Source organism: Capra hircus, chromosome 8 (assembly GCF_001704415.2).
Source record: "Capra hircus breed San Clemente chromosome 8, ASM170441v1, whole genome shotgun sequence".
Classification (NCBI taxonomy): Eukaryota; Metazoa; Chordata; class Mammalia; order Artiodactyla; family Bovidae; genus Capra; species Capra hircus.
In genome coordinates, this window is record NC_030815.1 from 112,518,478 (window position 1) to 112,544,124 (window position 25,647).

Genomic DNA, 25,647 nt, shown 5'->3' on the forward strand with positions numbered 1-25,647 from the left:
AGAGTGGACGCCAGGAGGAACGCGGAGCGCCAGCCTCCTCCCACCCAGCAGCACCGCCTCGTCCTCTGCTGTGACTCAGAACCTCTACTTGGCCCTTAGACCCGTTTTTCCTGTTACTGTTTTATCTTTATCTTACTTGGAAGCTGCAATTCAGAGGCAGTTAGACAGCCTCCAGCGGGGGGAGGGGCAAACATTGAATCTGGTCTGCAGTCCCTTCTGTCTTTTCTTCAGGTCATAATATCTTTCTTCCTCTAATTATTCCTCATAAAATATATTTCTAAAACTGCTAATAACAAATTCAGGGATCATCAGCAACAGATATTCCTATTATTTGTACAGTCTGGATAACTCAGTGACTCAGGAAAATAGTTTGCCTAACCAAACTGCAGGGAGGGAACACAGCCCCCCCCCATCAGCCGGAAATTGGATTAAAGATTTACTGAGCTTGGCCTCCCCAAGCATAGCAAGACCCAGTTTTCCCCACAGCTAGTCCCTCCCATCAGACGCTTCCACAAGTCTCTTATCCTTCTCCATCAGAGGGCAGACAGACTGAAAACCGCAGTCACAGAAAACTACCCAAACTGACCACATGGACCACAGCCTGGTCTAACTCAGTGAAACTGAGAGCCACGCTGTGTGGGGCCACCCAAGATGGGCGGGTCATGGTGCAGGGTTCTGACAAAACGTGGTCCACTGGAGAAGGGAATGGCAAACGCTTCAGTCTTCTTGCCTTGAGAACCCCATGGACGGCATGAAGAGACAAAAAGACAGGATACTGAGAGAGGAGCTCCCCAGGCCGGTAGGCGCCCAGGATGCTCCTGGAGAAGAGGGGAGAACTAGCTCCAGAAGGAACGAAGAGGCGGGGCCAAAGCGAAAACAGTGCCCTGTTGTGGCTGTGACTGGTGGTGAGAGTGAAGTCCGATGCTGTAGGGAGCAATAGTGCCCAGGGGCCCGGGATGCCAGGCCCGTGAATCACAGGAGCCCGCGATGCCAGGCCCGTGAATCACAGGAGCCCGCGATGCCAGGCCCGTGAATCACAGGAGCCCGCGATGCCAGGCCCGTGAATCACAGGAGCCTGGGATGCCAGGCCTGTGAATCCAGAAGGAGCTTGGGATGCCAGGCCCGTGAATCCAGGCAAACTGGGAGCGAACATGGCGAGTAAACGTGGACGTTCCAGGAATCAGGGAACTGAAATGGGCTTGAGTGGGCGAATTTAATTCAGGTGACTATTGTATCTACTACTATGGGCAAAAATCCCTTAGAAGCAAAGGAATAGCCATCATCGTCAACAAAAGAGTCTTAAATGCAGTATTTGGGGGCAATCTCAAAAGCAACAGAATGATCTTGGTTCGTTTCCAAGGTAAACCATTGAGTATCATAGTAATCAAAGTCTATGCCCCAACCACTAATGCTGAAGAAGCTGAACAGTTCTATGAAGACCTACAAGACCTTCTAGAACTAACACCAAAAAAAAAAAAAAATACATATATATATATAGGGACTGGGAAGCAAAAGTAATACCTGGAGTAACAGGCAAGTTTGGTCTTAGAGTACAAAATAAAATGGCAAAGGCTAACAGAGTTTTGCCAAGAGAACACACTGGTCATAGCAAACACCCTCTTCCAACAACACAAGAGATGACCCTAGACATGGATGTCACCAGATGGTCAATACCAAAATCAGACTGATTATATTCTTTGCAACCAAAGATGGAGAAGCTCTATACAGTCAGCAAAAACAAGACCGGGAGCTGACTGGGGTTCAGATCATGAACTCGTTATTGCAAAGTTCATACTTAAATTGAAGAAAGTGGGGAAAACCACTAGACCATTCGGGTATGACCTAAATCAAACCCCTTTGATGATAAGTGGAAGTGACAAATAGATTCAAGGGGTTAGATCTGATAGAGTGCCTGAAGAACTATGGGTGGAGGCTCATGACATTGTACAGGGAGCGGTGATCAAATCATTCCCAAGAAAATGAGAGGCAACATGGCTGTCTGAGGAGGCCTTACAAATGGCTGAGGAAAGGAGAGAAGCAAAAGGCAAAGGAGAAAAGGAAAGATATACCCATTTGAATGCAGAGTTCCAAAGAATAGCAAGGAGAGATAAGAGAGCCTTCCTCAGTGATCATTGCAAAGAAATTGAGGAAAACAATAGAATGGGAAAGACTAGAGATCTCTTCAAGAAAATTAGAGATACCAAGGGAACATTTCATGCAAAGATGGGCTCAATAAAGGACAAATGGTATGGACCTAACAGAAGCAGAAGATACTAAGAAGAGGTGGCAAGAATACACAGAACTACACAAAAAACATCTTAATGACCCAGATAACCATGATGGCTTGATCACTCACCTAGAGCCAGACATCCTGGAATGCAAAGTCAAGTGGGCCTTAGGAAGCATCACTGTGAACAAAGCTAGTGGAGGTGATGGAATTCCTATTGAGCTATTTCAAATCCTAAAAGATGATGCTGGTAAAGTGCTGCACTCAATATGCCAGCAAATTTGGAAAACTCAGCAGTGGCCACAGGACTGGAAAAGGTCAGTTTTCATTTCAAACCCAAAGAAAAGAAATGCCAAAGAATGCTCAGACTACCACACACTTGCAAAATAATGCTCAAAATTCTCCAAGCGAGGCTTCAACAGTGTGTGAACTGAGAACTTCCAGATGTTCTGGGTTTAGAAAAGGCAGAGGATCCAGAGATCAAATTGCCAACATCTGTTAGGTAATAGGAAAAGTGGGAGAGTTCCAGGAAAATATCTATTTCTGCTTCACTGCCTACACCAGAGCCTTTGACTGTGTGGATCACAACAAACTGTGGAAAATCCTTCAAGAGATGGGAATACCAGACTACCTTACTTGCTTCCTGAGGAATCTGTATGCAGGTCAAGAAGCAACAGTTAGAACTGGACATGGAGCAATGGACTGGTTCCAAATTGGGAAAGGAATACGTCTAGGCTGTATACTGTCACCCTGCTTATTTAACTTATATGCAGAGTTCATCATGCGAAATGCTGGGCTGGATGAAGCACAAGCTGGAATCAAGATTGCAGGGAGAAATATCAATAACCTCAGATATGCAGATGACACCACCCTTATGGCAGAAAGCAAAGAGGAACTAAAGAGCCTCTTGGTGAAGTTGAAAGAGGAGAGTGAAAAAGCTGGCTTAAAACTCAACATTCAGAAACCTAAGATCATGGCATACTATAAAGCAATTATCCTTCCATTAAAAATAAAATAATTTTTTAAGAAGGTAAAATGTACTGATGAATCCAAGTTCAATATATTGAATGCAATTTAAGACTTCTATGGTTGCTGAAGACTCTGTGGCTTAATCTCAGTAGTGATTAAGATTGCCTGGATACAGGCTTCCGAGATTTGAATCTCACCCCCTGGGCAGATTACTTAGCATCTGTAGGTCTCAGGTTCATGTTCTGGGAAGTGGCGTGAGAGCTCCCTCCCTGGAAGTGAGGAGCAAGTGTGTCTATCACAGTGCCTGGCTCAAGGACCCGTCGCCGCTCCGCTGTGTCCACGCAGAGCGCCGCCTGCACCCTTAATTGAATAGTCAGTGCTACAGGTGTGTGCATGTCAGCTGCAGCTTCCAGAACATTCCCTCATGTTCACAGGCACCCTCCTTGCTTGCTTCTGTTCTCCACAGTGCTTGGGAGACAAGAAGGGGGCGGAGGGGCTATTGAGGGCTTTCATTAATCGCGTTTGGTATGTTGAGACTGAGCTTTATGTATGGAAGTCATGGACGCAATTGATGAAACCATCTTCAGAGTGACTTCTCCTCTGACGCTGGCTTGGCCGCAGTGAGGCTGCCGCGAGGGCTCTCTGCAGTGCAGCGCTTTTACCTCTGGCTTGGCCGCAGTGAGGCTGCCGCGAGGGCTGTCTGCTCGTCCCCAGTGCAGCGCCGTCGCCCGCTTTCATAGTGCGCAGTGACGGCCATTCGTGTTCCTTAATGGTTATGCAACTGCTTTGGTTTATCCAGACTGTATCAAAACTTTATTCTTTTCATGACACACTTTTGCTCTTATTTCTTTAAAATAAATAAGTTAAAAGTAAACACAGTATAAAATATAAAAATATATAGACCTCTGTTTTATAGATAAAAACTATACCAACAATATCACTGATATAATTATGTTAGGTGTTATTAAAGTTATTTCTTTAGGAGAATTCAACTACATGGCACATGCTTTATTAAAAGAACTGTAGCACCATCTTGTGCGAGATACAAATTCAGTGCTTCAGTAAATGTAACTTTATTAGAGTGTTGACCTTGACTAATAGGTCAAGGTCACTTTATTTTTTATGATTATCGTATTATAGATTCAAGCAAGTAACTAGATTTAGAATTTGGTTATATATGCTTTCAATATCTCTGTACTAAGGTGCGTTAAACAAGCATCTAACTGCCTAATTCATGCACAGAATTATATGAAACATGGAAATACCAAATTCCATGTAGCTGAGTACACAGTAAATATGTTTTTTAATCTCTTAAGATTCTGTGCAATTTATAATAGTTAATGTGTGTTGCTCATGTTACCCCCTCAGTCCTCAAAGGTATTTTTTCTGAATACTTGCTGAAGTTCTGATTAAACATCTGCAGGCATGCGTCTTGATGTGCTAATTTGAATTTCATCTCTCTTTTGAAAGAAATGAAAACCGCCATAAAAGCCTAGAGGGAAATAAATGCCACTGATGACGCAGCAGATGCATCTGAGCTGCGACCCACATCCTCAGTGACCACAGAGCATGGTTCTTAAATTTAATCTTTTATGATACAATCAAGAGTGTAAAATATCAGCTTTTACCTAATAGTATAATTCACTGAAACTACCATGACTCTCCTATTAAAATAGGGAAAACGTAATAATATCATCTTACAGACTAGACAAAATTTAAGCAGAACCACAGATATTTGCCAAACACATATTTAAGTATATAATAATGTACAGTTTGACTTGTGTAATTTAGGAAATGTTATTTCCAAATATTTGCTCTTTACAAAGAAAAACATAAGGTTAACGATGTGACGAAAAGTCATGGAGACCGTGTGCTCTGGGCTCTGCTGGCCTCCCACACGAGAACCCCAAGCCCTGAGTTGCTGATTTATCTTTTCCGTACACATGCTTCCTGTTTTTCTCATAAAAATGTGAATAAATATTTTTTTCTTGTTTTAGGCAAGTCAAACCAACCCATAGAAGTGACAGCACTATATTCTTTTGAAGGACAACAGCCAGGAGATTTGAATTTTCAAGCTGGAGACAGAATCACAGTTATATCAAAAACAGATTCACATTTCGACTGGTGGGAAGGAAAGCTTCGAGGTCAAACTGGCATTTTTCCAGCCAACTATGTTACCATGAATTAAAGTTTATATAATTTTGTTCTTTGAGAATTAAAAAAAAATTAGTTCTACTGGAGGGAATTACTATTCAGTTAAATAATGTTTAGTATAAATATAAAGACACCTCTGTTTATTCCATGAACTTTTATCCAGTATGTAAAAGATTTTGGTTTTATATATATATGGTTAACTTACATATCTTTACTTTCCATTGATTTTTTAATCACATATACTATTTAATAGTATCACATTTTTCTTGTGTTCATTTTCAAACATACACTAAACATTTGATTTGCCTATGTATATGGTGACTTGATTGTATCTTGGGAATCTAAGGATTAGGGTGTGAATACCACTTCATATATTTGCAGAATGACTGGAAAAGAATAAATCAGCTTAAATGGTATATTAAGTAATACTTAGAGTTGGAGATATTGACTAGAATAGTAATCCTTAAAAATTATCTCTATATCTTCAAAAATTATATATGTATGAAACATTACAAAGAATTTCAAAGAAATTCAACTATGCATTAAAGAAGATGGCATCTGTTAGCTTTCCTTCTCTATGAGGTGATGCTCGCTCATATGTGACATAAAGTTATGTTGATATGGTTCCATTATCTCTAAATACATATTTTTAAAATGCTAAGTTACTGTCTTGATTTTGTTTTTCTTATTTTCTTTTTGTAACCAGAGGTCTGTGGTTGGTCTGGAGGTTAAAATCCACCTCCACGACTGTATTGCTAACTTCTTTTTTTTTTATTTTCAGCTTTCTTAACATGTAATTTCTTTGATTGATCGCTGAGGAATGGTTTCTTATCTCTCCTTGCTGTTCTTTGGAACTCTGCATTCAGATGCTTATATCTTTCCTTTTCTCCTTTGCTTTTCACTTCTCTTCTTTTCACAGCTCTTTGTAAGGCCTCCTCAGACAGCCATTTTGCTTTTTTGCATTTCTTTTCCATGGGGATGGTCTTGATGCCTGTCTCCTGTACAATGTCACAAACCTCCATCCATAGTTCATCAGGCACTCTGTCTATCAGATCTAGTCCCTTAAATCTATTTCTCACTTCCACTGTATAATCATAAGGGATTTGATTGAGGTCATACCTGAATGGTCTAGTGGTTTCCCATACTTTCTTCAATTTAAGTCTGAATTTGGCAATAAGGGGTTCATGATCTGAGCCACAGTCAGCTCTTGGTCTTGTTTTTGCTGACTGTATAGAGCTTCTCCATCTTTGGCTGCAAAGAATAGAATCAATCTGATTTTGGTGTTGACCATCTGGTGATGTCCATGTGTAGAGTCTTCTCTTGTGTTGTTGGAAGAGGGTGTTTGCTATGACCAGTGCATTCTCTTGGTAGAACTCTATTAGCCCTGCTTCATTCTGTACTAAAGCCCAAATTTGCCTGTTACTCCAGGTGTTTCTTGACTTCCTTCTTTTGCATTCCAGTCCCCTATAATGAAAAGGACATCTTTTTTGGGTGTTAGTTCTAAAAGGTCTTGTAGGTCTTCATAGAACCGTTCAACTTCAGCTTCTTCAGTGTTAGCGGTTGGGGCATAGGCTTGGATTACTGTGATATTGAATGGTTTGCCTTGGAGATGAACAGAGATCATTCTGTCGTTTTTGAGATTGCATCCAAGTACTGCAATTCAGACTCTTTTCTTGACTCTGAGGGCTACTCCATTTCTTCTAAGGGATTCCTGCCCACAGTAGTAGATATAATGGTCATCTGAGTTAAATTCACCCATTCCAGTACATTTTAGTTCACTGATTTTGGATGTCAACGTTCACTCTTGCCATCTCCTGTTTGACCATTTCCAATTTGCCTTGATTCATGGACCTAACATCCCAGATTCCTATGCAATATTGCTCTTTACAGCATCGGACCTTGCTTCTATCACCAGTCATATCCACAACTGGGTATTGTTTTTGCTTTGGCTCCATCCCTTCATTCTTTCTGGAGTTATTCTCCACTGATCTCCAGTAGCATATTGGGCACCTACTGACCTGGGGAGCTCCTCTCTCAGTATCCTATCATTTTGCCTTTTCATCCTGTTCTTGAGGTTCTCAAGGCAAGAATTCTGCAAAGAAATAGAGGAAAATACTGCAAAGAAATAGAGGAAAACAACAGAATGGGAAAACCAGAGATCTCTTCAAGAAAATTAGAGATACCAAGGGAACATTTCGTGCGAAAATGGGCTTGAAAAGGACAGAAATGGTATGGACCTAACAGAAGCAGAAGATATTAAGAAGAGGTGGCAAGAATACACAGAAGTACTATACAAAAAAGATCTTCACAACCCAGATAATCACAATGGTGTGATCACTCACCTAGAGCCAGACATCCTGGAATGTGAAGTCAAGTGGGCCTTAGAAAGCATCACTACGAACAAAGCTAGTGGAGGTGATGGAATTCCAATCGAGCTGTTTCAAATCCTGAAAGATGATGCTGGTAAAGTGCTGCACTCAATATGCCAGCAAATTTGGAAAACTCAGCAGAGGCCACAGGACTGGAAAAGGTCAGCTTTCATTCCAATCCCAAAGAAAGGCAATGTCAAAGAACATTCAAACTACTATACGATTGCACTCATCTCACATGCTAGTAAAGTAATGCTCAAAATTCTCCAAATTAGGCTTCAACAGTATGTGAACCATGAATTACCAGATGTTCAAGCTGGTTTTAGAAAAGGCAGAGGAACCAGAGATCAAAGTGCCAACATCTGTTGGAACATTGAAAAAGCAAGAGAGTTCCAGAAAAGCATCTATTTCTGCTTTATTGACTATGCCAAAGCCTTCAACTGTGTGGATCACAACAAACTGTGGAAAATTCTGAGAGAGATGGAAATACCAGACCACCTGACCTGCCTCCTGAGAAACCTATATGCAGGTCAGGAAGCAACAGTTAGAACTGGACATGGAACAACAGCCTGGTTCCAAATAGGAAAAGGAGTACGCCAAAGCTGTATGTTGTCACCCTGCTTATGAGTACATCATGAGAAACACTGGACTGGAAGAAGCACAAGCTGGAATCAAGATTGCCGGGAGAAATATCAATAACCTCAGATATGCAGATGACACCACCCTTATGGCAGAAAGTGAAGAGAAACTAAAGAGCCTCTTGATGAAAGTGAAAGAGGAGAGTGAAAAAGTTGGCTTAAAGCTCAACATTCAGAAAACGAAGATCATGGCATCCAGTTCCATCACTTCCTGGGAAATAGATGGGGAAACAATGGAAACAATGAGAGACTTTATTTTCTTGGGCTCCAAAATCACTGCAGATGATTCCTGTAGCCATGAAATTAAAAGACACTTGCTCCTTGGAAGAAAAGCTATGACCAGCCTAGACAGCACGTTAACAATTAGAGACACTACTTTGCCAACAAAGGTCTGTCTAGTCCAAGCTATGGTTTTTCCAGGAGTCATGTATGGATATGAGAGTTAGACTATAAAGAAAGCTTAGCCCTAAGAATTGATGCTTTTGAACTGTGGTGTTGAAAAGACTCTTGAGAGTCCCTTGGACTGCAAGGAGATCAACCAGTCCATTCTAAAGGAGATCTGTCCTGAATATTCATTGGAAGGACTGATGTTGAAGCTGAAACTCCAATACTTTGGCCACCTGACGTGAAGAACTGACTCATTTGAAAAGACCCTGATGCTGGGAAAGAGTGAAGGCAGGAGGAGAAGGGGACGATAGAGGATGAGATGGTTGGATGGCATCACCGACTCGATGGACGTGAGTTTGAGTAAACTCCGGGAGTTGGGGATGGACAGGGAAACCTGGCGTGCTGCAGTCCATGGGGTCACAAAGAGTCGGACAGGGTTGAGCGACTGAACTGATTTGTCATTTGTTGCTAACTCTTCATCAATTACAATGTTTTCTTATTTAGGAGATACCTAAGTTTTCATTTTGTAAAACCCAACAGCTATATTAGAATATGTTCATTTTTATTTAAAAAGTGATCCTTTTCCTTTAACTCAGGCTTACATGTAAATATTTGCTGTTTTCTTTCATGTTAGATGGTTCCAGGCTTTCATTCAGCATGCCAATACAAAATAAAATTTCCTTTTAATAAGTGTTTAGTAACAAAGCAGATGGTTTTCTAAAGTGGTAAGAAATTGTGAAATTATGTATGAATGACTGATGTTTGAGAAGCAGTTTCTCGGACTGGACAGTTTAGTGCTTTCTGGACTCCGTTTCTGTCCTCATGCTTTGGAAATGCCTTTATATACAAGCGCCGGCGTAAGCATCTGAGGTGCTGCGGTGTTGGCGTTCGTGTCTAGAGTGCAGTTTCCAGTAAACTTCCGCACGGTCTTTGGAGATAACCATGTAAAGAAAGCATTGTTTAAACTGCATCAGAGAACGCAAAAGAGACATGACGTGAGAGGAAACCCATGCCGGGAGCCTGTGCTGCAGGCGGGTCCCTGGAGGGACAGGAGGGAGAGCCTTAGTCTAACGTCGACAAGATTTTGACTGAGAAAAACAGGTTCAGAAGTCCCACACTCGAGCTGGTGAGTGTGCTCGGCGTGTGGGGCGCAGTCGTAGCCATGCACGCCCTGGGACTGAACAAGCAGGAGGGCCCTGTCTCTCACGTGAAACGAGTTACCAGCTCAGCCGCTGGGAATAAGACGAGAAGGAGCGCCCTCGGTTTGAGGTTGGAGTCAGAGGCGCTGACCGTTGCTCACGGCTTGCGATACGTGTGCAGACAAGCGGACACAGCCCGTCCACACCACGTGCTCCCAGCTCTGCACGGAGAGGGCCCCGGAGCCAGGAGCCCCTGCTGTCTGAGCTCACCCAGCCCCCCAGATCCTCATTCTGAAATACCGTGAAAATAGCAATGCCATCTAAATGTCAATGAAAGAATTGGCCGATGCCGCTATCGGAGATAGGGAAAATACTAGACCAGCCTGAGAAACCTTGTGGGGCCAGAAAGTAAGGAAGAGCTCAGAAAGGGTCTGGGATGTGGGGATGGCCCAGGCCCTCACCAAAGAGAGTGCCCGGTGACCAGGCTGAAAAATCTGAGCAGCGAAATAATGCAAGCTTTCTATCATAATCCGGAAAAGAAACACCCAGAGTGCATACTGCTATTACTAGCTGAATAAATGAATAGATGGGGAAGAAGGGCAGCTCTTCCTCAGAAAAGAATTCCAATCAATAATGCTCAAAGAATCAAGAAAGTATAAACTCACCTAAGAACACAATAGTGATCATTTTAGCAGGCCAGATCTACTCACAGATTCAAAATTAGGGGCAGGAGATTCATACATATTTCAAAGTGTCTCCCCAAGGTAGCTGATTGAAATGGGAAACTGATAACCCCACAATGAGAAAGTCCAGTAGGTGTTACTTCCGCCAAGTGACCAAGGCTGACCGCGTCAGTAGTAACACTGAGCGGCAGTTTGAGTGCTCTTCAAAAGCACCTCCTCACCTTGACAGATGGGAGGCCAAGCAGGGTGGCATATTGGAGGACTCCTGGGCCAGCAAAGGGCACGGACAGGAAGCACGAAATGCAAGCAGAGTCTAACGTTAACCGTTTCGATAACTAACAAGATGTTAACATAGGAAGAAGACAGGAAGATCTATCTAGAAGTTTTACAAACTTTCTATAAGTCTAGAAGTATGTCAAAATAAAAAAATGCACAATTGCAATTAGCTTTTGTGCATGAAGAGAGTTTTAAAAGGTTTGCATGCTTAAGCGTTGCTTGAGTGTGCCTTTCCGGCCCGAATCCCTCTGCTCGGCGTTCTTTAGGGTTTAGGCTAAGTTGCTGTGCTTGGCAGGGTTGTTACTGTGTTTGGCTTTTCTGAATGTTTTTATATGCACGTTTGCATTATTTCATAATTATGTTTTTATTATCATAGCAGAGTAAGCAGAGCTGTCTGTCTTCAGACACAGCTCTTGTGGGACATCAGCAAAGGGTGGAAAGTAGAAACCAGCAAGGAGACTCTGCCTGAAGCAAAGCCGGGGGTCCTTCTCATGAGCTTAGCAGGCTACCCCGTGGTCCTAGGGCTCCCTGCTCGTGTAGGAAGAGAGAAGCTGGGAAAGCTTCTCAGTATTGGACACTGGTTTGAAACAAAAACCAGTCCTGAGTGATTTCTCTTCCCTTTCTCGATCTGGGCAAAGCCAAGCTGTGAACACACTGCTCCTTGACCAGCTGGTTCCACCGGTAGTTTCCAGACTTCATTTGGTTTTCACAAATGATTAAGGTTCATGTTCAGATAAAATCTGAGGGGCTAGTTCACTCTATCAGACTGATCTCTCCATCAGTTCAGTTCAGTTCAGTTCAGTCGCTCCGTCGTGTCCAACACTTTGCAACCCCATGAATCGCAGCACGCCAGGCCTCCCTGTCCATCACCATCTCCTGGAGTTCACCCAGACTCACGTCCATCGAGTCGGTGATGCCATCCGGCCATCTCATCCTCGGTCGTCCCCTTCTCCTCCTGTCCCCAATCCCTCCCAGCATCAGAGTCTTTTCCAGTGAGCCAACTCTTCGCATGATGTGGCCAAAGTACTGGAGTTTCAGCTTTAGCATCATTCCTTCCAAAGAAAGATCTCTCCATCAAATACCCCCAAATCCTTATTGGTCACAGTGTAAATCAATAGAGCTTCTGTGTCATACTACAGAGATAGTGATTAAAGAATTTAGTAAAAACAACAATAAAACAGATGTTTAAAATCTCATAAAATTATATTCACAAAGGTGAACCATTTTTTTTAACATGTTGAAATGTCCATGCTTTCATTTAAGTCAAATAAAAATGTCAAATAGATGTGTATTTCAGGCCTTATGGTTTATGAGTTACTTTCAAAACCGTTCTTTCATTTAATCCTCACAGATGAACAAAATAGAGTATCACTGCAAATAGTGGTGCAGAAACTGAATGTCCACCCACACCGCTAGTAAGTGGCAAGCCAGAGCTCCAGGGCAGGCGGGAGTGCTGGTTCCAAACCCGCACAGATGTGCCGACCAGCTCTGAGATGTCTTACTGATGGCTCTCACCATCTACTGCTCACGGCCTTTCTTCCAAACCTTCCAGGACCCTGTGTTTGAAGCAATTTATCAGTTCATTTCAGTGGCTCGGATATCTCTGACTCTTTGTGGCCCTGCTGCAGCATGCCAGGCTTCCCTGTCCATCACCAACTCCCAGAGCATGCTCCAGCTCATGTCCATTGAGTTGGTGATGCCATCCAATCATCTCATCCTCTGGCGTCCCCTTCACCTCCTACCTTTAATCTTTCCCAGCATCAGGGTCTTTTCCAATGAGTCAGTTCTTCACATCAGGTGGCAAAAGTATTGGAGTTTCATCTTCAGCATTAGTCCCTCCAGTGATTATTCAGGATTGATTTTCTTTAGGGTTAACTGGTTGGATCTCCTTGCAGTCCAAGGGACTCTCAAGAGTCTTCTCCAACAACACAGTTCAAAAGCATCAGTTCTTCAGCGCTCAGCCGAAGTTATAGTCTAACTCTCACATCCATACATGACTACTGGAAAAACCACAGCTTTGACTAGACAGACCTTTGTTGGCAAAGTAGTAGATCTTCTTTTTAATATGCTGCCTGGGTTGGTCATAACTTTTCTTTCAAGGAACAAGCGTCTTTTAATTTCATGGCTGCAGTCACCATCTGCAGTGATTTTGGAGCCCCAAAGTAAAGGCTGTCACTGTTTCCATTGTTTCCCCATCTGTTTGCCATGGAGTGATGGGACCGGATGCCATGATCTTCGTTTTCTGAACGTTGAGCTTTAAGCCTTTTTTTCGCTCTCCTCTTTCACTTTCATCAAGAGGCTCTTTAGCTCCTCTTCTCTTTCTGCCATAGGCTGGTGTCATCTGCATATTTCAGGTGATTGAGATTTCTCCGGCAATCTTGATTCCAGCTTCATCCAGCTGTGCTTCCTCCAGCCCAGCGTCTCTCAGGATGCACCCTGCATGGAAGCTAAATAAGCAGGCTGGCAATATACAGCCTTGGTTTACTCCTTTCCCGATTTGGAACCAGTCTGCTGTTTCATGTCCAGTTCTAACTGTTGCTTCTTGATCTGCATACAGATTTCCCAGGAGGCAGGTCAAGTGATCTAGTATTCTCATTTCTTTAAAAATTTTTCACAGTTTGTTGTGATCCACACAGTCGAAGGCTTTGGCATAGTCAATAAAGCAGAAGTAAATATTTTTCTAGAACTCTGTTGCTTTTTCGATGATCCAACCGATGTTGGCAATTTGATCCCTGGTTCCTCTGCCGTTTCTAAAAACATCTTGAACATCTGAAAGTTCACGGTTCATGTACTGTTGAAGCCTGGCTTGGAGAATTTTGAGCATCACCTTGCTAGCGTGTGAGATGAGTGCAATTGTGGGTAGTTTGAGCATTCTTTGGCATTGGCTTTCTTTGAGATTGGAATGAAAACTGACCTTTTCAGTCCTGTGGCCACTGCTGAGTTTTCCAAATTTGCTGGCATATTGAGTGCAGCACTTTCACAGCATCATCTTTCAGAATTTAAAATAGCTCAACTGGGATTCCATCACCTCCACTAGCTTTGTTCATAGTGATGCTTCCTAAGACCCACTTGACTTCACATTCCAGGATGTCTGGCTCTAGGTGAGTGATCATGCCATCATGGTTATCTGAGTCATTAAGATCTTTTCTGTATAGTGTTTCTGTGTATTCTTGCCACCTTTTCTGAATATCTTCTGCTTCTGTTAGGTCCATACCATTTCTGTCCTTTATTGAGCCCATCTTTACATGAAATGTTCCCTTGGTATCTCTAATTTTCTTGAAGAGATCTGTAGCTTTTCTCATTCTGTCGATTTCCTCTATTTCTTTGCACTGATCACTGAGGAAGGATTTCTTATCTCTCCTTGCTATTCTTTGGAACTCTGCATTCAGATGGGTTTATCTTTCCTTTTCTTCTTTGCCTTTCACTTCTCTTCTTTTCATAGCTATTTGTAAGGCCTCCTCAGACAACCATTTTGCCTTTTTGCATTTCTTTTTCTTGGGGATGGTCTTGATCCCTGTCTCCTGTACAATGTCATGAACCTGCATCCATAGTTCTTCAGACACTCTGTCTATCAGATCTAATCCCTTGAATCTATAACCAAAAGGGATTGGATTTAGGTCATACCTGAGTAGTCCAGAGGTTTTTCCTACTTTCTTCAATTTAAGTCTGAATTTGGCAATAAGGAGTTATATAGTCATATAAATTTTAAATTAACATATATACTAGAATTAGACTGCTGAGCACAGTGGTTAAATACCAGACCTGGACTTGACTGTCTACAAGCTCTGTGATTTATATAAGGAACTTTCCGTATTCGAATCTCAGGTGGACCATATGTAAGTGAAAGTGAAAGTGAAGTCGTGTCCGACTCTTTGTGACCCAGTGGACTGTAGCCTACCAGGCTCCTCCCTCCGTGGGATTATCCAGGCAAGAGTACTTGAATGGGTTGCCATTTCCTTCTCCAACCATATGTAAGTTCAGTTCAGTTCAGTTCAGTCACTCAGTCGTGTCTGACTCTTTGCGACCCCATGAATCGCAGCACGCCAGGCCTCCCTGTCCATCACCAACTCCCGGAGTTCACTCAGACTCACGTCCATCGAGTCCATGATGCTATCCAGCCATCTCATCCTGGGTCGTCCCCTTCTCCTCCTGCCCCCAATCCCTCCCAGCATCAGAGTCTTTTCCAATGAGTCAACTCTTCACATGAGGTGGCCAAAGTACTGGAGTTTCAGCTTCAGCATCATTCCTTCCAAAGAAATCCCAGGGCTGATCTCCTTTAGAATGGACTGGTTGGATCTCCTTGCAGTCCAAGGGACTCTCAAGAGTCTTCTCCAACACCACAGCTCAAAAGCATCAATTCTTCGGCGCTCAGCTTTCTTCACAGTCCAACTCACATCCATACATGACCACAGGAAAACCCATGGCCTTGACTAGACGGACCTTAGTCGGCAAAGTAATGTCTCTGCTTTTCAATATGCTGCCTAGGTTGGTCATAACTTTCCTTCCAAGCAGTAAGCATCTTTTAATTTTGTGGCTGCAGTCACCATCTGCAGTGATTTTGGAGCCCCCCAAAATAAAGTCTGACACTGTTTCCACTGTTTCCCCATCTATTTCCCATGAAGTGATGGGACCAGATGCCATGATCTTCATTTTCTTAATGTTGAGCTTTAAGTCAACTTTTTGACTCTCCTCTTTCACTTTCATCAAGAGGCTTTTTAGCTCCTCTTCACTTTCTGCCATAAGGGTGGTGTCATCTGCATATCTGAGGTTATTGATATTTCTCCCGGCAATCTTGATTCCAGCTTCTGTTTCTTCCAGTCCATCGTTTCTCATGATGTCTTCTGCATATAAGTTAAATAAGCAGGGTGACAATATACAGCCTTGACGTACTCCTTTTCCTATTTGGAACCAGTCTCTTGTTCCATGTCCAGTTCTAACTGTTGCTTCCTGACCTGCATACAGATTTCTCAAGAGGCAGGTTAGGTAATCTGGTATTCCCATCTCTTGAAGAATTTTCTACAGTTTCTTGTGATCCACGCAGTCAAAGGCTTTGGCATAGTCAATAAAGCAAAAATAGATGTTTTTCTGGAACTCTCTTGCTTATTCCATGATCCAGCGGATGTTGGCAATTTGATCTCTGGTTCCTCTGCCTTTTCTAAAACCAGCTTGAACATCAGGAAGTTCACAGTTCACATATTGCTGAAGCCTGGCTTGGAGAATTTTGAGCATTACTTTACTAGCATGTGAGATGAGTGCAATTGTGTAGTAGTTTGAGCATTCCTTGGCATTGCCGTTCTTTGGGATTGGAATGAAAACTGACCTTTTCCAGTCCTGTGGCCACTGCTGAGTTTTCCAAATTTGCTGGCAGCCTAGAGTTCCAGGCTGCGACAGCACAGGAACAGCCAAGAGGAGCTACCCCGCGCCCGAGGTCGGGGGTGACGGCGAGGAGGAGATACCCTGCATTTGAGGCCAGGGGCGGCGGCCAGGAGGAGCCACACCGCATCCAAGGCCAGGGGCAGTGCCCGAGGACAAGGGCGGCAGCAGGAAGGAGCAACCCCATGCCCAAGGCCAGGGCAGTGACCGGGAGCAGCAACCCCATGCCCAAGGCTAGGGGCAGCGGCAGGGAGGGGCAACCCCACGACCAAGGAGTGGTGGCTGTGTGGGCATAGGAGGGCCTAGAGGAGCCATCCCACATTGAAGGTCAGGAAGGGTGGTGGGAGGAGATACCCCTCACCCAAGGTAAGGAGCAGTGGCCGTGCTTTGCTGGAGCAGCTGTGAAGAGATACTCCACGCCCGAGGTAAGAGAAACCCAAGTAAGATGATAGATGTTGCAAGAGGGAATCAGAGGGCAGACACACTGAAACCATACTCAACTAGTCAATCTAATCACACTAGGACCACAGTCTTGTCTAACTTAATGAAAGTAAGCCATGCCCGTGGGGCAATCCAAGACTGGTGGGTTATGGTGGAGAGGTCTGACAGAGTGTGGCCCACTGGAGAAGGGAATGGCAAACCACTTCAGTATTCTTGCCTTGAGAACCCCATGAACAGTATGAAAAGGCAAAATGATAGGATACTGAAAGAGGAACTCCCCAGGTCAGTTGGTGCCCAATATGCTACTGGAGATCAGTGGAGAAATAACTCCAGAAAGAATGAAGGGATGGAGCCAAAGCAAAAAAAATACCCAGCTGTGGATGTGACTGGTGATAGAAGCAAGGTCCGATGCTGTAAAGAGCAACATTGCATAGGAACCTGGAATGTCAGGTCCGTGAATCAAGGCACATTGGAAGTGGTCAAACAAGAGATGGCAAGAGTGAACGTCGACATTCTAGGAATCAGTGAACTAAAATGTACTGGAATGGGTGAATTTAACTCAGATGACCATTATATCTACTACTGTGGGCAGGAATCCCTTAGAAGAAATGGAGTAGCCATCATGGTCAACAGAAGAGTCTGAAATGCAGTACTTGGATCAGTCTCAAAAATGACAGAATGATCTCTGTTCCTTTCCAAGGCAAACCATTCAATATCACAGTAATCCAAGCCTATGCCCCAACCAGTAACGCTGAAGGAGCTGAAGTTGAATGGTTCTATGAAGACCTACAAGACCTTTTAGAACTAACACCCAAAACAGATGTCCTTTTCATTATAGGGGACTGGAATGCAAAAGTAGGAAGTCAAGAAACACCTGGAGCAACAGGCAAATTTGGCCTTGGAATGCAGAATGAAGCAGGGCAAAGGCTAATATGCACTGGTCATAGCAAACACCCTCTTCCAACAACACAAGAGAAGACTCTACACATGGACATCACCAGATGGTCAACACCAAAATCAGATTGATTCTATTCTTTGCAGCCAAAGATGGAGAAGCTCTATACAGTCAGCAAAAACAAGACCAGGAGCTGACTGTGGCTCAGATCATGAGCTCCTTATTGCCAAATTCAGACTTAAATTGAAGAAAGTATGGAAAACCACTAGACCATTCAGGTAAGACCTAAATCAAATACCTTTTATGATTATACAGTGGAAATGAGAAATAGATATAAGGGACTAGATCTGATAGACAGAGTGCCTGATGAACTATGGAATGAGGTTCATGACATTGTACAGGAGACAGGGATCAAGACCATCCCCATGGAAAAGAAATGCAAAAAAGCAAAATGGCTGTCTGGGGAAGCCTTACAAATAGCTGTGAACAGAAGAGAAGTGAAAAGCCAAGGAGAAAAGGAGAGATATAAGCATCTGAATGCAGAGTTCCAAAGAATAACAAGAAGAGATAAGAAAGCCTTCTTTAGCGATCAGTGCAAAGAAATAGAGGAAAACAACAGAATGGGAAACACTAGAGATCTCTTCAAGAAAATTAGAGCTACCAAGGGAATATTTCATGCAAAGATGGGCTCGAAAAAGGACAGAAATGGTATGGACCTAACAGAAGCAGAAGATATTAAGAAGAGATGGCAAGAATACACAGAAGAACTGTACAAAAAGGATCTTCACGACCCAGATAATCACGATGGTGTGATCACTCATCTAGAGCCAGACATCCTGGAATGTGAGGTCAAGCATCACTATGAACAAAGCTAGTGGAGGTGATGGAATTCCAGTAGAGCTATTTCAAGTCCTGAAAGATGATGCTGTGAAAGTGCTGCAATCAACCATATGTAAAATGGGTATTAAATAAGGCAACGCATGTAAGTAATTTCATTGAGTGATGGTCGTTTAAGAAATGCTCAATAAGCATTATCAAAGTATTATTGCTATCGTCAGATAAACTTTGCTCCTTGAACAGGTGATCACTGGTAATCAATGTGCATAAACCCGTCTGGGTGCTCAGATTTCAGCCGCCTGCAGAGCCAATATGCTTCATTTAGCCCTTGCCACTTTCTGGCACAATCATCAATAGACGTGATCACCAAGGCACGTGGAAGTGGGAAGCCCTGGAGCATCACACAGGACGGTTAACTCGGCAATCTCTGCACCCGAGGGCTGTGTGGACACCTTCTGGCTCTGACTGCTGTTTCTGAGGCATGTTTATTGAGGGCTGAACCCACGCATATTGTACACTGTATTTTTTATGCCTGCTTCCATCCGTATCTGCCCAATAGGACAGAAGTTTTGTCATTGTGCCCTTGGAATTTAAGCTAACTAAACTGCCAGTGTAGTAAATGGAAGTTGGGTAAGTCTTAAAATTCCCATGTTAAAATTTTATTACTGTATTGGTGCAAAATAGGAGGTGCCAACACCTAGAAAAATACACAAGGGGGCATTAGGAGCAGTGTTTGGCATTATTCTGATGCCATACTATGAAATAAAACTGGAAGTCATCCAGGTTGCATGAAATCTGACCCTCCCCTTCCTGCCCCAGACACCTTGAAGTCAGATGCCTCCCGCAGCTGGAACACAGACCGCCGGATACTAGCCTTTCCTGGCCATGGGCTCCGACGGGCAGCCTGCACCTTGCTCACCTTCCCTCCAGCAGCCTTTCGCAGAGCTCACGTCAGGTCGGCGGAGGCCTAGCTAAGCTGAAGCGTCCGTAGCTTGCACTCTTCAAAGAAGCTGAAAACCAAATTTAAGCAGAAGAAGACCTAAATACCTATGGGCATATGCTGGAGGAACTCAGAACTGACCGAGAGACTAGCAAGGCTGATTTTCAGTCAGTGTTTTGGGTTCTTACCTCCCCAAGATTATTGTGAAATGGTCACGTTGCTTTATTCCCATGCAGTCAACTCAAGCAGAGGAGGAGTACCGCTTTCTGCAGAACTTGGCTCTTCTGAGCGGCACCCACACCTCCAACGGCGCCCTTGATTCAAATTTATTTTTCTAATTGCATGCACATTATCTAAAGAAGCAAAGAACGTGGGAAAAGACAAAGTTTAAAGCAAACTTTAAACCTCGAGACTGCAGGTGACCCAGCTGAAGAAAAGAGAATGACTGGGAAGCTGAACCTAATGTCTGGGCTACAATGTGTACTCCACAGCAGATGCCCCGACCGGGCAGATGAGAACCAAGGACGCACAGATGGAATCAGTTCCAAAGTATGTGAAGCCCAAGGAAAATCCAGCTATTGTTGACCATGCAGGAAATACTGTTTAATCTTTTAAGGCCCATCATGGTTCAATATTATTTTATTCACAGTCCTATGAGCACGGTTGAGAAACTCTGAAATATTATACAGCCGTTACAATTAGGATTATGGCAAGTAAATAACAACTCAGAAAAGTGCTTACAATTCATTGTTCAGAGAAAATTAGAATACACACTTCTATATGCATTATGACAGAGTAAAACGTGCCAGTGATTGAGGTTGGAGGGAAAACACAGGTGGGCGTGGACTGTGGGCTGGGGTGCTGTGCAGTGAAATTTTTCTTTGTCTGACATTTTATATCATGCTTTACTTTCTTAATAATAATAAAGCCTAGAAAAGATTTTAAGTAGAAATTAATCTTTTTTCCCCAAAGGGCTAGGGTGTTTACTCTTCTTTGTCTGGCGGACCTTTAAACCTGGCAGCAGCTCCAAGATTATAATTACAGTGTCGGTTCTGAGGAGCGACCTCCCGGGAGGCTAGACGTCGCCCCTGCAGCAGCCAGGTCAGTGCATCGCAGCGTGGATGGGTCAGTGAGCCGCTGGGGTTGAAAGGTGCCCGGGCAGCCATCTGCAGCTGTATACACACCTACCGAGTACGTCTCTTGTTTCAGTCACTGGAAGCGAATCGTCTCCTACTGAACAGGAGTGCCAGGGTGTGGCTGGACTGAGCCCTGCTCCCTGGCTGGGCGACACCAGAGGGGTCCTTGCTCAGGCCTCTTGCCGCCCCCTGCCCTGGTCTGCCTTCGGGGGCGGCAGCAGTTAAGTGGGGTCCACGTGATACAAGTGTTTAGCTCTCAACAATATTTGAAGGGTTTCTTAAATATAAAACTTTGAAAATGCTCTAAGATGTGTAGCTGAAAAAGGCTGAGCTCATAATCTATGCAAGCAGGCACAAACCACATCATTCTAGAAACAAGATGATTAAAATCCTTAAGTTTCTGTTTCCCAGGCGGTGACAGTGGCTTCACTCAGGATCCACTTTCTATGGAAGGGAAGTGCTGTTTTCAGTCTGACTCTCCTCCTAAGAAGAAGCTCTCAGCTCAGCATTGTGCGCTCAATACTGCCGTGACTGGTGACAGGGGCCTCGGGTAAGAATTCAACCACACTGTAGCGCCAGAACTCCGTACAAAATTGAACTCTGGATACGGAATGAAATCCATCCCAAACAAAAGTTATTTCTAACTACTGACAATGCTGAACTTGACCCAGCCCCGGGGTCCTAGCAAAGAGCCCTGGGCTCCCCACCCCGTGTCCTGACAAGAAACTGACCGCACAGAACACGCTCCCCAAGTCTGAGCTGAGAATCCCCGTGTTCTCCCGCGACAAGGCCAGGAGCAGACCCCGCACGTTCTCTTCTTGCCCACAAGCGGCCAGCTAAGCGGCTTTGTCTCCACTGATGCAGAGGATAAAACCCTGTTGGCTTACGCACCAACCTTGGGCCAAGATTCTCTCCCCCTAGAGGCCCTTGAAGGCGATGGCAGCCCACTCCAGTACTCTTGCCTGGAAAATCCCATGGGCGGAAGAGCCTGGTGGGCTGCAGTCCGTGGGGTCGCTAAGTTGGACATGACTGAGCGGCTTCACTTTCACTTTTCACCTTCATGCACTGGAGAAGAAATGGCACCCCACTCCAGTGTTCTTGCCTGGAGAATCCCAGGGATGGGGGAGCCTGGTGGGCTGCCGTCTACGGGGTCGCACAGAGTCGGACACGACTGAAGCAGGTCAGCAGCAGCAGCAGCAACAGCAGGGGCCCTTGAACTCGGACTTCCCTTGAGCACTCAAATGAGCAGCTGACGTCTCACCTCCTGCCATCAGTCTCGTTCATGGCTCACGCCTCTCTCCACCCATGTCCGCTCCTCCTCAGAAAGGCAAAGCCTCTCCTGCCCAAGCCGGACATGCTTGAATACCCCAGTCCTCTCCATTGCCATAAAGCCCTCTCCTTTTCCTGAAATGCCTAAGTCGAGGTTTGTTTGGTCTGACACTGCACCAATTGAGAATTACACTAAGTTCTTAACCACAGTGAGCATCAGTCTAGAGGGTTCGTCTGCAAAGCGGCCACCTGTGGGCCAAGGAGCCAGGAAAAACAAGAAACAAGACATTTGGAAACTTACAGCTGAGGTTGCAGAAAAATAAAGCAAACTTTGTGGTTTAATCTGCGAGAACAGGCAAGTCCTCATCGGACTTGCTGTTTCTCATTCTTTTGACTGAAGCCACTCTGGAGAGTGTGAGGGGTGCTCCTCTGGCTTTGGTCTGCATTCTGTCCTGACTGGTGACATTGAGGAGCTTTCCTATTTACTGGCTACTTGCATATCTTCTTTGGAGAAATGTCTATTCAAGTCATTTGCCCATTTAAAAAATTTAAGTGTTTTATCTTAAAATAGATAAAAATTCACAAGAAGCTGTCAAAATAGCATCAAGGTTTTCTCTATATCATTCGCCCACTTTACACAATGACGGTCAAATGTCTAAACTAGAAGACAGCTGTTAGCACAGAGTGTGCAGAGAGCTCCCTAGCATTTTGTCATGTGAGTGGATTTCTGTAAGTGACACTGGAGCCAAGAATTTTTAGCGAGATTATTATTTTTTGCTGCTGCTGCTGCTGCTGCTGCTGCAGCCTGGGCTGTGCTTAGCCGCTCGGTTGTGGCTGACTGTGGCCCCACAGACGGCAGCATGCCGAGCTGCCCTGCCCTTCACTGTCTCCCGGAGTTGGCTCAGACTCACATCCACTGAGGCTGTGAAGCTGTCTAATCATCTCATCCTCTACCCGCCCCTCCTCCTTTGCCTTTAATCTTTCCCAGCATCAGAGTCTTTTGGACAGAATCAGTGGTTTTGGAGCCCAGGAAAATAGAATCTGTCACTGTTTCCACTTTTCCCATCCATTTGCCATGAAGTGATGGGACTGGACGCCAGGATCTTAGTTTTTTAATGCTGAGTTTTAAGCTAGTTGTTTGACTCTCCTCTTCCACCTTCATCAAGAGGCCCTTTAATTTCTCTTCTCTTTCTGCCATTAGAGTGGAATCATATGCACATCTGAGGTTGCTGATATTTCTCCTGGCTCTCTTGATTCCAGTTTGTGATTCATCCAGCTCAGCATTTCACATGATACAGTCTGCATATAAATTAAATAAGCAGAGTGACAACAGACAAGCAAAGTGACAATATGCAGCCTTGTACTCTTTTCCCAGTTTTGAACCAGTCCATTGTTCCATGTCCGACTAACTGTTGCTTCTTGGCCTGCGTACAGGTTTCTCAGGAGACAGTAAGGTGGTCTGGTATACCATCTCTTTAAGAATTTTCCACAGTTTGTTGTGATCCACACAGTCAAAGGCTTTTGCATAGTCAATGAAGCAGAAGTAGATATTTTTCTGAAATTGTTAAATGATACAATTGCCTTAATAAAGAAAAGTTATTTTTTCCCTTAAGTGATGCATGTGCCTGAAATATATTAGAGTTTATACACACGCATTAAAGAATAAAAATACACAGTTCTGAGATCTCGTTTAGTTCAGGCTTCCCCACATCAGCACTGCTGACATTTTGAACTGAATCGTCTGTGCAGTGGGGCTATACTGTGCGTCATGTGTACATAGTACCACTTGTCCCCCTCAACGGTGGCAAACACACCTTCAGACACGGGCCTGTGCTGTGGGGACAAGGAACCAGACGTCCGGAGCTGAGAGGCACTGACCTGAGTGAGACCCGGGAGTCATTTGATTCTGAAGCCTCACTGGGGTCTTACTCTGCGTGTTACCCAAGACACCAGATACCTGCTTTATCAAGGTTAGCCTTTCTCAGGCAATCAATGTCACACGCTGGAGTGAGGGTGATTTTGTGTGCCTTGTCAGCACACATGAGAGAGTCCAAAGGGAGGTATCTACTAATTCTCCTTTTGAAGATTCCCCATTGGTTAAACTTTTGGAATACAAATGACTCCAAGGGAAAATGTTGATATTTTAGAGGAATTTATACTTTCTTTTTAGTTAAAAAATCTAATCAGCAAATGGTTTGAAGCCAACATGGAGATACAATTTGTTCACTAAACAACTAGCTTAGTATTATTTCAATTATATTTGACATGTGTACTACACTCAAAGAATAAGGTCACTTATAAATAGTCTTTAAAAAATAAACTCTCTGTGAAACTGCTGTTGAATTTTGGCATGCACACATATTCTTTAAAAATGACAGCAAAAGCCCTCCTTTTAATTCTCTCCTGGCGTCCACGTTAACAGATTATGTCTACATTTTGCTAAATTCCTTCAACACAGCTGACTCTATTAATTATTAAAGAAAATATCAGATAAGCCATTATCTCTTCTCTTACAAAAAATGGAGTATGATGCATACATTATTGTGTATTTTTAGCATGAACGCACATGACTGTAAGTTACACAGATCAGTTTGAAAATATGAGACGGCATTAAGGAAACAAGAGTGCCTCCTCCAGTCGTCATAAGAGTCAGGAGACGGTTGCGACTCATCGCGCATTGCTGTTTCCATACATCGGCTTCTAGATTTTAGGGTGTCTCCATGTCTAAAAAAAGCCCCGAACGTAAGTTTCATTATTACATGATATTCCATTTTTCTCCAGTTGCTAAATAATTTCTAATTGTTATACATACGGATTATTTCCAACTTTCGTTGTCATGAACATCTTTGTGTGTGAAGCTTTTTTATAGCACGCATTTGCCCAGGGAAACTTCTAAAATACTAGTCAAAGGCTATATTTTAAAAGTTCTGATGTATATTAACAAATTGTTTCTTTAGTAAGTTGAACCAATTTGTTCAACATCAATAGAAATAAGTATTCTCAATATGATGTTTCCCAAAAATCATAGAGGCATACTGCTTAGAATTATATATGTGTGCATTCAAAGGTGAATAATTATAAAGGTGTGCATTTACGGCTGAATGACTATATGAGAGTCAAAGTTGCTCAGTCGTGTCCAACTCTTTGAGACCTCATGGACTTTACTTTCCATGGAATTTTTCAGGCCAGAATACTGGGGTGGGTAGCCTTTCCCTTCTCCAGGGGATCTTCCAAACCCAGTATTTACAGGTGTGCATTTAAAGGTGAAGAACAGCCAGGTAGGCGTGCATTTAAAGGAGGAGGGTGGCTCAGATGGTAAAGAATCTGCCTGCAGCGCGGGCAGCCCGGCTTCAACCTCTCGTGCATTTAAAGGAGAAGGGTGGCTCAGATGGTAAAGAATCTGCCTGCAGCACGGGTAGCCCGGCTTCAACCTCTCGGTCAGGAAGATCCCCTGGAGAAGGGAATGGCACCGCACTCCAGTATTCTTGCCTGGAGAATCCCAAGGACAAAGGAGCCTGGAGGGCTACCGAATGTGGGGTCGGAAAGAGTCGGACACACGTGAGCAGCTAAGACTTCCACTTTGAACTATGTAAGCATGCATTTAAAGATGAGCAACTATACAGGTGTGCGTTTAAAGATGAATACATTTTTGTTTATCAAAATAAAGATAAGCAAAGAAGTAGCTAAAATAGCTAACATCCATATATTTCCTAAAGGCTGTTTTTAGATTTTTCAAATGAAAAGTGATAACTTTATTTATAAACTAAGTAGTCCAGTGCTTTTGTCTTGTACAGTTTTTCCTTATTTAGGGAAATCAAGTTTCTTTCTTACTGCCTATTGTTACGCTGGAATAGATAATGGTACAGGATTTTCAAGATCCTGTATCTTTGATATGTTGACCACAGGATTCCATT

General features: G+C 43.7%; 1 protein-coding gene across 1 annotated transcript in view; it reads left to right on the forward strand.

Annotated features, from left to right (window-relative positions):
* The window catches only part of SH3YL1 (SH3 and SYLF domain containing 1), a 68,302-nt gene extending 62,291 nt beyond the window's left edge, over positions 1 to 6,011 (forward strand). Inside the window, exon 10 of the mRNA XM_018052743.1 lies at positions 5,194 to 6,011. Within this exon, the coding sequence (XP_017908232.1) occupies positions 5,194 to 5,384 (191 nt within the window). The 3' untranslated portion in view covers positions 5,385 to 6,011. The remainder of the gene's footprint in view (positions 1 to 5,193) is intronic.